Source organism: Symphalangus syndactylus, chromosome 24 (genome assembly GCF_028878055.3).
Source record: "Symphalangus syndactylus isolate Jambi chromosome 24, NHGRI_mSymSyn1-v2.1_pri, whole genome shotgun sequence".
Lineage (NCBI taxonomy): Eukaryota > Metazoa > Chordata > Mammalia > Primates > Hylobatidae > Symphalangus > Symphalangus syndactylus.
Genome location: NC_072446.2, coordinates 23,799,971 through 23,813,306, shown reverse-complemented (window position 1 = coordinate 23,813,306; position 13,336 = coordinate 23,799,971). Strand labels below are relative to the sequence as shown.

At 49.0% G+C, this 13,336-nt stretch overlaps 1 protein-coding gene across 4 annotated transcripts in view; it reads right to left on the bottom strand.

Annotated features, from left to right (window-relative positions):
* PREX1 (phosphatidylinositol-3,4,5-trisphosphate dependent Rac exchange factor 1) overlaps positions 1-13,336 on the bottom strand; it is a 204,021-nt gene that overhangs the window by 89,313 nt on the left and 101,372 nt on the right. For all 4 annotated transcript variants that reach the window (XM_055266151.2, XM_063633310.1, XM_055266152.2 and 1 more), the window contains exon 5: positions 13,087-13,188. In XM_055266151.2, the coding sequence (XP_055122126.1) occupies positions 13,087-13,188 (102 nt within the window). The remainder of the gene's footprint in view (positions 1-13,086; positions 13,189-13,336) is intronic.

The window sequence follows — 13,336 nt, the reverse complement described above, 5'->3', positions numbered from 1 at the left end:
TAAGCCTAGAGATCAATGGAAAAGAATTGTAGGTGGTGGCCAACAGTTCAAGACCAGCCTGGGCAACACAGAAAGACACCATCTTTACCAAAAAATTTTAAAAACTTAGCCGGGCACAGTGACGTGCACCTGTAGTTGCAGCGTTTGGAAGCTGAGGTGGGAGGATCACTTGGGCCCAGGAGTTCCAGGTTACAGTGGGTTATAATCGGGCCACTGTACTCCAGCCTGAGTGACAGAACAAACCTGTCTCTATTATCTCTTTAAAAAAAAAAAAAAGAGAGAGAGAGAGATAGGTTGATAGGTGCAGCAAACCACCATGGCATATGTAGACCTATGCTACAAACCTCCACATTCTGCGCATGTATCCCAGAACTTAAAAAAAAAAAAAGAAAATCAAAAGTAAAAATCAATGCATATCAAAAAAAATTGAGAGTCCAGAAATAAATCCTTACATTTATGGTCAGTTAATTTTCCACAAGGATGCCAAGGCAATTAAATGGACCAAAGAACCATCTTTTCAACAAATGACGCAACTGAATATCCATGTGCAACAAAATGAGGCTGGCCCCTTCCTCAAGCTACACACAAAAATGGACTCAAAATGGATCACAGACCTAAATGTAAGAACTGAAACTATAAAACTGTCAGAGAAAACACAGGGGTAAACCCCTTGTGACCTTAGGTTAGGTGAAGTGCTCTTAGATATGACCAAATGCACAAGCAACTTAAAAAAAAAAATAGATAAAGTGAATTTCATCACAATTTAAAACTTTTGTGCTTCAAATGACACTATCCCAATGTGAAAGCCAAAAAATAAATAAAATTAAAAAGGAAGGGAAAGGACAATCTGCATAATGAGGAAAATAGTATCAATTACACATCTGATGAAGACCTTGTACCCAGAATATATAAAGAACCCTTACAACTTAACAACAAAAAGATAAATAATACAAGTAAAAAACAAGCATAGGACTCGAACAGACATTTCTCCAAAGAAGATACACAAATGTCCGATAAGCAGACGAAAAGATGTTCAACGTCATGTGGGAAAATGCAAAAAAAACCAAAATGAGATACCACTTCACATCTACTGGAATAGCTATAATCCAAAACATGAATAACAACTGTTGGTGGGGATATAAAAAAAATAGAGCCCTCCTACATTGCTGGTAAAAATATAAAATGGTGCAGCAGCTTAGGAAAGCAGTTGGGCAATTCCCTTGAGACACCATGATCCAGCCATACCTGAAGCCATCTAGCCATGGCTTGTCGGTTATGTGAGCCTCTTTATTTTTTACATATATATGTTGTGTAAGTCAGCTTTGGCTAGTTTTTCCATCTCTTACTTGAAAAAGTTCCTACTGCTTCACAGTCTCAGAGAGAGTACACAGATATGGAAACTCGGAGGTGTCCCAGTTAGTCTCAGACAGGCATAAAATGTGGGTATCTTCAAAGCTAACGAGAGCTTGAGCAATACTAACGAAGGTCTAACATGCGAAAAGAGGGAGGTGAAGAGGCTCCTGCCCAATTCAGAACTGAACAGACTGTCCTAATAAATCAGAATAGAGTCACGTTCAAAAGAGACATACTATGGTACTGAAAACCCTGGAATCCAAATCCAAAGTGGAACAGATACATGAATTTCCAGGGTTTGGCCCAGAGAAGAATATTTCTGGAAGGAACCCAAGAGGTGCTTGCTTGCTAAGCATCTTGGGAGAACTACATGACTAAGAGGCCCGGTGAATCTGTAAGACCTCAAGGAGTCCAATGGGACCAGTGCAAGAGACCACTGTTTGAATGAATTAATCCATTCTTACACCACTTGGAGCTTTCTCACGAGAGAGGGCTACCTTGTAAGGTACTAAGTTCCCCATCAATAGAGGTATCAATGATAGATTCAGGCCCACTAATGCCTTATTCTAGCTCAAACCTAGTATCAGATCATGAAACTGGAGAGCCCTGTGGTCAAGAGAATGGGTGCTGGGAAAAGGGAGGCGTGGTCTCCGCTTCGCCTCCACCACAACTCAGCTGTGGGGCCATGCACAAGTGACCTCATCTCTCTAAAGCCAAGTGTGTGCATCTGTGAAAGAGGCTAAGACTCACCCCCAAGGCTAATGTAAGGATCCAATGGAGTGATGAATGTAAAAGTCCTGGTACCCAGTAAGGACACAATATTTATCATCATCGTCATTATGTCTGTGGTAATAGTGGCTATTTCTCATGATTTCTGTATAGTAGGAATAACAGTGAAAATAGAAGTCGTGGTAATAGTCCTAATAGCTAGCATCTACTGAGTACTTACTGTGTACCAAGCACTGCTTGAAATTTAAGTGTATTAAGTCATTTCATCCTCGAATCATCCCAGTGAGGTAGGTAATATTATCATCCCACTCTATATATAAGGAAACTGAGGCATAGAGAAGTTAAAAGCCTCTTGCCCAAGGCCACAGAGACAGAAAGTGGGACTTGGGCTGGGCGCGGTGGCTCACGCTTGTAATCCCAGCACTTTGGGAGGCCGAGGCGGGCGGATCACGAGGTCAGGAGATCGAGACCACGGTGAAACCCTGTCTCTACTAAAAACACAAAAAATTAGCCGGACGTGGTGGTGGGCACCTGTAGTCCCAGCTACTCGGAGAGGCTGAGGCAGGAGAATGGCGTGAACCTGGGAGGCGGAGCTTGCAGTGAGCCGAGATTGCGCCACTGCACTCCAGCCTTGGTGACAGAGCGAGACTCCGTCTCAAAAAAAAAGAAAGCGGGACTTGGCAGATGCCAACCACATCTACATTCCCCTCCAGAAATAGTAATAGCTGGAAATGAACACCCCCAAATCAGACTCTTAGAACACAAAATGTCTGAGCAGGGCAGGCCATGGGGATCCTTAGAAAAATTGAGTGCAGGAAAGGGAGGGGTGTGCCAGGGCTACCCTGCGAACCAGCAGCATTAGCCCCTCCAGGAGCCAGGCTGAGTGGCCTTCCCCAGCATCCGCCCCTCAAGCCCCGTGTGGTTTTGCAAGTGGGGCCCCAGGCGAAGGCTTCCTAGAAGAGAGGATGTTGGCGCAGAGAAGCCTGGGCTTCCGCGAGATGCCTCACCTCCCTCTCACCCCAGCAATCACATTTACTCAAAGGATGTCCAAAGGTGCCTGCTCTGAGCAGCCCCTTCATGTCCCCAAAACTGTGTAATCAGCCCCCAGCATGGCCATGAGAGGCAGCCTGAGGCACAGAGCCTCAAACCCCAGGGCAACGAACGTGACTAGGGCCAGCTCCTACTGGCTTACTCAGCTTTGCCCAAGGCCCAGGTCACTCAGCCTCACCCCAAGGCCCAGGAGAGGACTGGGGGAAGAATAAAGGGCTCAGAGGAAGAGGAGGTAGCAAGGAGAGAGGAGGACGAGCTGCAGAGGCCTACTGCTTCCACCTGCTCCTCTCTCGGGCCATGGAGTCCAGGAGAGGCCACCCCAGCCAGCTCCCAGTGTGGAACTGTGACTAAAGCCTGACCTTCCATCCTCCCAGCCACACAAGGAGAGTGTGGGACCCATGCTGAGCCAGTGGGCCTCAGGCTGGGACTTCCTATGCAAATGCTGGGAAAGGCATGCTCTCCTCTGTCTGGGTGGGTACGCTGGTCACACACAGGCCTGAGGCTGCTGGTGACCAACGATGCCACTGTGAGAAAGCAGCCTCCTGAGCACAAGGCTGGCACTGAGGGAAACACAGCAGGACACGCAGAGACGGAGTCAGGACAGTATCGCCTGAGCTCTGGATGCAGCTATGCCTGAAGTCAGACCTACCCTCGGTCTTTTCTGTTTTCTATTCTTTTTTTTAAAGTAAGTTTAATTAACAAGGTCATAAAAACAATAAAGTAGATTTTCAGTCACTGGCAAGTGAAATTGTAAGAAAATGAATCCATAAACCCACAGTGTGAAAACAAAGCTGCAATTGTCACTGGAAGATGTGACAATACCCACCATTCCCTGTGACTTGGGGTTGGTGGGGGTTGGAAAGCCATATTGTCCTCTCCACAAAGAGAAAAAGGCAGGGTGGTGGTGTCACCAACAGGGTCTGGGTCAAGCAGAATAACACCAACTTTCTGGAGACACCTCAGCCAACTCCAGGAAGGGGCTGATCCTGCACTCAGTGACTTGCCTCCAGTCACACAGGCCTGCCCAAGGCTCTGCCATCTAAGCTCAGGAAGCCTGGCTTGCTCCTGTACCCACAGTGCTGAAGTCCCCCGCAGCCATACCTAGGGCGACAGCAGAATGCAAATGAAGAGGTGCTAAGGATACCCACCACCACTTTAAAAAAAAAAAAGGAAAAGAAAACAAGAAGCGAAAAACATCTGGAAGTCCGAGAACCCAGAAGTGAAGAGCTGCCCAGCACTGCAAAAAATACCCACAAACACCCTGCATGCATGCAAATCATACGCAGACTTCATGCAAATGTATTTCCAATTTTAACAATTTCAGCCTCTGCTGCATGTCTAGGAAAACTGTAGTCCCACCAATTAGGAATTAGCAGGAGAAAGGAAATAAAGCTCGTGGGTTTTAAAAACTCCTTTCTTCTACTCAGAGAGGAAATGGGGGTAGAGTGGGAAGAGGGCTCCTATCAGGAAGTTCCTGTTCTGGCTTTGATGAGGATGTGCTGTGTGACCTTGGACAAGTTGCCTCCCCTTTCTGTGCCTATGCCTCTTGACTATGCAAGGTAGTGATGAGACCAAGCTAAATGTTATCGCCAGTCTCTGTCAGCAAAGCAGAAGCTCTGGCCACCCTGGGCTTGCGTTTCCACCTTACAGTAACAGTTGGCTGGGCTGAGCAGTGGCTGTTCCTTAGAAGGGACGTGTGACCTCTAGTCCGCCACAGTTCCCACCCACCTCACTAAGTTACAACCAAGCTACTCACTCGTTTCCTGCACGTGCCCTGCAGGTATTGTGTTTGTGACCCTAGGTTGGTAGGTCTCTACTGACCCTCCAGGCTCTGGCATTCAGGAGCTCTATATCCAACCTTTCAAAGAGGCCCTAGCATGGCTCGTCGTAAAGTTCTACACCTCTTGCTCCCACTTCCAGGCTCTGCACGGGCATTTCTCTAGAGAAAAGGGTAAAATAGTGAGAGATGGTGGTGACTGATGGTGATGGTAATGGTGGTGGTAGTGGTGATGATAGCTATAAATTCCAACTTAGTGGAAGCAAAAATAAATAAAAATAAAAGAAATAAAGGAAAAAGAGCAACTAAGCCAAAAAAACTATAACAATCCAAAATAAAACACGTAAAGAGGCAAACGCATCAAAAAAAGAGGATAAGTAGAAATCAAAAAGAAGGATGGCAGAACCAAGTTCAAATATATTAATAAACACAATAAATATAAGTGGACTAAACGCTCCTGTTAGAAGATATTATCAGATCAGATTTTAAATTGAACTCTATGGAGTTAACAAAAAAAGCACCAAAAGTCTACGGATTCGGATAGGTCAACCACAAAAGGAGAAACAAGATATTTCAGGAAAACACTAGTCAAAAGAAACTTAATGTAGTTATATTAACATTGGAAAAAACAGATACTGAAACAATAAAAATAACTAATATGAAGCACGTCTCAGCATTTTACAGATATTTTTCATTTCATCTTTATAATAACCAATAATTAGGGCACTATTTCACAGGAGAAAACTGAGGCACACAGAGTTTAAGTCAGATTTCAAAGAGGCAATGCTAATAAGGTCAGGAGCTAGGATTGATAAGCATAAAAACCATTACAATATTTGAGTCATCAACATTTAACAAGCATGACCATTTACTCAGTAATATGCAAAATGCTTTCATGAGTTTTCTCATGCGTTGTCTCATCTGATCTTCACAGCAAGCCTGGGAGGTAACTACCATGCCCATTTTACAGATGGGAAAATGGAGACAAAGAGAGGTTCAGCAACTTGCCCTTGGTCACACAGCTAAGAAGTGGAGTTGGATTTCTGAATTCACTCTTAACCACACACAGTGTAGGAGAAAGTAGAATCCAGGCTGGACCCCACAAAAGGTGATCTGGGAAGGCTCCTTCGAAGATGGGGCATCTGAGCATGGCTTTGAAAGGAAGAGGTGATGGCAGGACCCCCCTCCCCAACTCCCCAAAAAGGGGTGTCCCGAGGTTAGTGCTCACCACACAGGAAAGAGCCTGAGCACAGGCTGACACAGGTTGAGTCTCTGGGGCAGCTGCGGGCGAGGTGTTGGTGCTCGGCCCGAGAGACAGGATGAAGGGGTGGGCACTATGGTTGGGGGAGGATGGGGTCAGGGTAGAGGGGGCTGCAGTGAAGAGATCTCTGACTTCCTGTGCTTTCTCATAAAGACAGTGACAACGCCCGATCCCCAGTAGATGAAGAGCTCGCTGCATAACATCAGTCAGACAAAAACTCCAAAGAGATAACCCAAAGTATCCAGAATAATAGAAGGACTCTGGCAAATCAAAAGGACAACTGTCCAATAGAAAATGGGCAAAGGATGTGAAAAGGCAACTCTCATGAAATGCACCCACCTCCACTGCCATCACCAGGTCAAGACATCTCCTACCCGAACCACTGAAGCCAAGCACTTCCTGGTCTCCCTGATTCCACCCTGACCACCCCATGGTCCATCCTCCATACACAGCCAGAGGGACCCCATTAGAACTAAGGCAGATCCTGTTCCTCCCTACTCAGAACCTTCCCATGGTTCCCACCTCACCCAGATGGAAAATAAAGACCCCACAATGGCCCACAAGGCCGTACCTGACCTGGCTCCATTACCTCTCTTCTAACCTTACTCCCTCGCTCTCTCCCTATCTTCTCTCCAGTCACCCTGGCCTCCTCACTGTTCCCCAGACACACCAGCAACAGTCCTGCCCCAGGGCCTTTGCACTGGCTGTTCCCTCTGGAACAACTTTCCCCGAGGTACCTGCTTGACTTCCTCCTTCACCTCTTTCAGGTCTTTGCTCAAATGTTTCCTTCTCAGTCCAGCCTTCCCTGACCACATTATCTAAACCTGCAACCCCATGAGTGACTCCTGGTCCTTACTGATCTTCTGAACCTGATATTTATTTTTTCCACAGCATCTAAATATTCCATCTAAACAAGCATACACATTTCTTACTCATTTGTCACCACCTCCCCCAAGAAGAACGTCCGTTCCAAGGGGACAGGGGTTCAAGCTGGTTTTGTTCACTTTGTACCTCTAGCACCTCAAGCAGTGCCTGACACATAATAGTTGCTCAATAAATAGGTGGTGAATGAATGAATGGCTTCAAAAACCCTAAACACTGCAGCACCAACTGTGGCTCTCTCTCGGAGGACACTAGGAAGACGGAAAGGGATTTGCTAAGACAGTAGTATTCTACTGTGTGAGTCACTGTTTTTTAATGTTGGCTTCTCCCCTCCCCGCTCCACCCATCCCACATAAAGTTTGCTCTGGTGCCACCTAAAATCTTCTGGACAGCTATGAGTAGCATACGTCCATGCTCCAGGAAACACGTCACTCCCAGCTGTCCCCCTTCACCGAGAATTGAGGTCAACATCTCCCTGGCAATGGACCTCACTCAGTCCATCCCAGGAGCGCTGACCTCAGTATTGGCCACTTTCCTCCCAGCCAAGTAGACAGAGGTAACAGCCGAATGACAAGGTCCTTGCGCTGCACTTGGGTGACAGCTGCATCACTCACAGACAGACATGGGAGGTACAGGAGACACCAGTGGCTGTGCACAGACCCAAGGCTGTACCCTAAGCAGCTACTCTGCAAAAAACATCCCTGGACGCAACCCCACTAGAGCAGCTGTTCCAAACACACAGGTCCCAGGATGTGCCCTGTTGGAGCCCACAATGTTTAACAAGTTCTGAATCAAGCTGATACTTGGACATAAGTAACTTTCACATAAAAGTCCCAATTTCTGGATTCAGAAACAGTTGGCAAGAAGACAGGGGTGGCCTTTCCACACTCATTCAATAAGTGACCAGGGGTATCTACCCTGTGCAGGTACCATTCCAGGCACTGGGGAAACAGGCCCAAATCCCTGCCCTTGGGGAGCTGACGTCTCAAAATCAATCAGGACACCAAGTGTCCCAGGACAGAATGTGAGCCAGCGAGCAGTGCTATGAAGAAAAATAAAAGCAAGGTGAAGGGGACAGAGAATGGCAGAGGCAGCTCCTCTATCACAGAGGTGGCCAGGGAAGACCTCGGGCAGGAGGCACTGGAGCAGCAGAAGCCTGACAAAGATGAGGAGTGAGCCTCAGGAGACATGGGGTAAAATGTCCCAGCAGAAGAAAGAGCAGGTGCAAAGGCCCTGAGGCAGAAACCTGCTTCTTGTGTTCACAGAACTTCAGGAAGCAAGCCTGGCTGAGCAGAGAAGATGACAAGGTCAGAGAGGAACATGGGTGAGATCGGGTAGGACACTGCAGATGGCAACAGCAAAGAACTTGGACCTTATTTGGAGTGAGCAGAAAGCCCTGGGAGGGTCGTCCAGGCAGGAGGGACATGAACTGACTTTGGTTTAGCTGCTGAGCTGGGAGCAGCCTGCAGAGGACAAGAACAGAGTCAGGGAGGCCCGCTGGGGCCGTGGCAGTGGCCCAGCACGGGGGTAGTGAAGGCATTCGGAGGCAGCTGGACTCTGGACAGAGTCTGAGAGCAGAGCCGACAGGACCTCCTCATGGCGAGACATGGGGGCGGGGAAAGAGGGACGCCAAATGTAACCCCAAGGTTTGGCCTGAGCAGCTGGAAGGACAGAGGGGCTGTCTGCTGAGCTGGAGATGGAGGGGTTGGTGGGGAGGTGGTCTGGGGAAACGCGTGAGTATGCTCGGTAAGAGATGCCTGCCAGACACTCAAATGCAGAAACTCAACGGGCAGGAAGATAAGTCCAGGGTCTAGGGGAGAGGTCCGGGCTGAAGTCATCCAGGTGGAGATGGAGTTTAAGGCCATGGGAATGTCCACACAAATCCTGTACATGGACCTTCGGAGCAACATGACTCACAATAGCCAGAAAGTGGAAACGACCCAAATGTCCATCAGCTAATGAGTGGATAAACACAACGCGGTCCAGCCACACAACGGAAGATGATTCAGCCACAAAAAGGAAGGAGGCACCGACACGCTCCAACGTGGCTGAACCTTGAGGACATGAGCCTAAGTGAAGCCAGCCAGGCACGAAAGACCAGCACTGTGTGATTCCACTTGCAGGAAATATCCAGAATAGGTGAACTGACAGAGGCAGAAAGTAGATGAGTGGTCGGCAGGGGCTGGAGGAGGGGAGGATGGACAGTAAGTGTTTATAGGTCTGGGGTTGCTTTTGGGGGTGACGGAAATGTTCTAAAATTATTGTGGTAATGGTTGCACAACCCTTGAGTATGCTTTTTTAAAAAGGCCACAGTGTGGATAAGGCCACCATGGGAGCAAGTCTAGATGGGTAAACGGCCAGAGGACTAAGCCTGGGGCCCATCTCTCCTCAGAGGCCCTGGAGACAAGGAAACAGCAGAGGAGACCAAGATCAAGTGGCCAGAGAGCTGGGGACAAAGGTGGCAACTGCCCCGAGACAGGGTATGTCCCCTGCAGTCGGCCCCAGGATGGCCCCTGCCACACACTCCAAGCCCCTGCAGGGCCCAGCCCCAAGGCTGGAAGCTCCAAGGGGCAGGGCCCGGGTCTGTCTTGTTCTCAGCTGTGGACAGCGAGCAGTGACACAGATGTGTGCATCACCAGGAAATAACTAAGAGGATCAGTGACAGTCGGGCCCCCCACCAGCACCTGCCAGCTGTGCACCGGGGGCATCACCCCAAACCTGAATCATTTCCCTGGCAATGTGAATGGAAAAGTCAACAAAGCCTGAAATGCCAATTGCCTATCCCAGGCCTGGGCTGAAGAGTCAAGATAGAATGTTCCGGCTATTCTTAGGCAATGTTCAAGTTCAGCTTTTGGGGGCTGTTCCCAAAAAGGCTTTCATTCTCGCTTCTTCCCTCTTCCTACCAAGGCTCCTCAACGTTGTGTGCCCACCCCGAGTGGGAGTTCAGCTCAAACAAGAGGGCTCAGAGGGCCACGGGGACCCCTGCAAGGGCATCTGAATCTGGAGAAGCCAGAGGGGATGGGCTAGGGGATTGAGCTCAGCTGCATCAAGTTCATGGGATCATCTTTGAAAATCCACTGGAAAATGTGACAGAAAGAAGGAACTCCGGAGGTGGGGGGGGGACAGAGTTCCCCTCAGCCCTGGGTGTTTGCTGATGCAAATGTTCCCGCTCTGGTGCCAAAGGCTGGACACACTGAGCAGTTCTGTCAGGCGGGGAGCAAGGCATGGCCCCAACAGGAGTCTAAGGCCCTGCTTGTTCTCTCCCAAACAGCACCCCCACCCCACAATCTCCTACTTGATAAACACAGCTAGAGACCAAGGAAACAAGGCATGCCCCCACGGAGCGCAAGTGGGCAGAGTAAACAGCTGTCTGGCCAGGAGAGCGAACCGCAGCCACCCCATCGCGTTTCCTGCGGGCCATTTCCTCCACGGGTCGCCGGGCAGTTCTGCCCCTGCTCTCTCTGTTCTCCTGGGAATCCAGAGCCCAGGAATCCCACCAGACCAAACTCTGGCCCCTGGGGAGATGGGAACAGGCCTCAGAAATGCCTGGGCCTCACATTGAGCTTAGAGTCCACCGTACACACAGGTCCAGTGACACCATGTGTTAAAATATGTCACGGAAGCTGCAGCTCCAAGCGCCTGCTGGAACCCAGACTTTCGCAAGATCCAGAAACCAAACCTCAGTTCAGCTCTGGGCCATGGCTGCTGGTTCTTCTTATGGGTCAGATGTTCAAGGTTTTGAAACCCAGAGAAGGACAAAACACAGAGCCACCGACCTTAAACCCCATTTAGGGAACTGAGAAGGGCAGCATCGCTGACACTCCAGCACTTTGGCAGTTTAACTCCCCAAAATGCTTCTCAACAGGCAATAGAGCCATACGGTTAGGGGTGGTCCTCTGGAATCAGAATGCCCGGGTTCTAATCATGATCCTACTGCTTATCTACTAGGTGGCCTTGGAAAGGCCATTTCCTTTCTCTGTGCCTCAGTTGCCCCATCTCCAAAAGGGGGCTAATCACAGTGCCTACCTTGCTGAGTTGCCGTTAGAACTAAGTCCATGCTTATTTGTCATAACAACCCCATAAGTACCATTAACACGAACCCTATGTTTCAATGAGAAACTGAGGCACAGGGAAGGATAGTGACTTGCCCAAGGTCGCACACTCGTAAATGACAGAGAAATCCAAACCCAGACTGCTTATGGCTGCAACACCTGGCTCTCATCCAGGGGTCAGCACATTTTTGCTATAAAGGGCCAGATGGTAAATATTTTAGGCTCTGCTGGCTACATCCACTCTCTGCTACATATTCTTCTGGGGTTTTGCTTGTTTGTTTGAACAAGCCTTTTAAAAAAAGAGTAAACATCATTCTTAGCTCATAGGCTGTACAAAAACAGGCCATGGGCTGTATTTGGCCCAGATGCCACAGTTTTGCCAACCCTGTCTCTAACCGCTACAGTACACTGTCTCTTAATGCTGGTAGCTAATCCAAGTTTGAAAGACACATCACACAGATCACACAAAGCACATCTGCAGGCCCGATTTGGTCCACAGGCTACCAGTGTACAAGTTTCACCTGAAGCTTCTTCCACACCCAGGTGAAGACCTGAGCTACAGCATTTCTAAGACCTATTTAGGGATCAAAGCCATGGCAAGAACAAGCACTGAAGTTCCTTTCGAGATTGTTGGGAGAGATCAATAGCAGGAGCAGACCAGAGGAGGCATGGGAGAGCTGCGTCCTACCCCCACGACTGTGCACAGCAAAGTCCTGTGTTCGTGGGGAGAGCTGACGGCCCCAGGGTCTGCCCAGCTCAGAGGCTCCAGCATCAACCACCTTCTCCAGCAGAAAACCAAGATGAATAATGCCCTGGTACCCTTCCCCTCCCCTTTTGCTTCCAGTTCGTGGAGCAAAAATACACAAGCCCCTGTGAGCAGGTGCGTGAATGAGGCCCCACCAGCCAAATTAATCCCCCCACAGGGAACCTAGGACACAGCTGCCTTCAGGACAGAGCCAGAACAGTCTCCGGCCAATAGCCATTTTGTTCAGCCATTTCCAAGGGCTGAAACCCTGGGCTGAGAGCAGTGGAAGGTGGAAGAGCTGTCCCCTGGGTTCAGGATCTGTCCAGCAGCCAGGCTGAAGCCTAGAATCAAGACTTCTCCATCCCCACAGAAGCAGCAAACCTTCCCTGCTTTGCCCAGCCAAGACAAAGCCAGGGCTGGTGGCAGGGAAGGAAACAGAAGGTGTGTGGATGGCTGCATTTGCCCAGCCAACACCTATGCCTGCCCTCACCCTGCCTTCCACAAACAGCTCAGACTTTGGTCAGGTAGGGTTCATCTGTCCTCACTTGTGGCCTGTGGGACCCAGTGATTGGTTCAAGGTTGGAGCACATGACCCAAGTCTGAGCCAATTAGAATTCCCTTGCTCAGAATGATTGGTTCAGGAGTACAGCACCCGACCCAGGTCTCGGCTAATCAGAACACAACACTGCCCTGCTCACTGTCATTGGATCAGAGTGGAGTGTGAGACCATGTCTCAGCTAATCAGAGCACAGCAATAGGGATTGGTTCGGGGTAAAGCACAGGTGATTGGTTTAGGGGTAAAGCACGGGTCTAAGCTGACTGGAGGATGATCAATGGTACATGCAAAGGCTTCATGTAATTGGTCCAGGTCAAAGCACATGACTCAGGCCCAAACCATTTGGCATATGACCTTCCCCTGGCTGCAGATGGCCAAAGACAGAATGAATCTCAGGACTTTCCTTAGCTCTTAGTAGAGAGGTTCACTCTTTCCCACTGATTTTAAACTTGAGAGGATGTGAGGCCAGGAGAACCACAGCCACCTGCTGCCACACTGAAAATAAGCTTGAACAGTGGAAAGCAGGATGAACAAGAGAGAAAGAGGCAGGGTCCTGGTTTAAATCCAGCCCAGCCCAAAGCTGACACTGCTGCTAGACTTCTCAGATACTTAAACTAACAAATTTTAGGTTATGCTGAAGCCAAAGGGTTTTCTATCACTTCAAATACGGGAAAGTCTCACCTTAAGGAGGAGCGGGTACTTGCAGATCCTCTGGATCGGAGACAACAGGTAGCCTTCCAAAGGGATGTCCGTGGTCTTCCGGCCTCCCAGAAGCATGCAGCTCTGCAAAGGGACAGGAGACCTTCATGAAACCCACCAAGGATGGCACAAGGACATGGCCACCTTCAACCATGGGAAACGCTCTCAGAGCACAGCTAAAATCACTTGGGAAGCGATTTAGCAACCCCTAGGGGAAGTGAAAATGTGCATC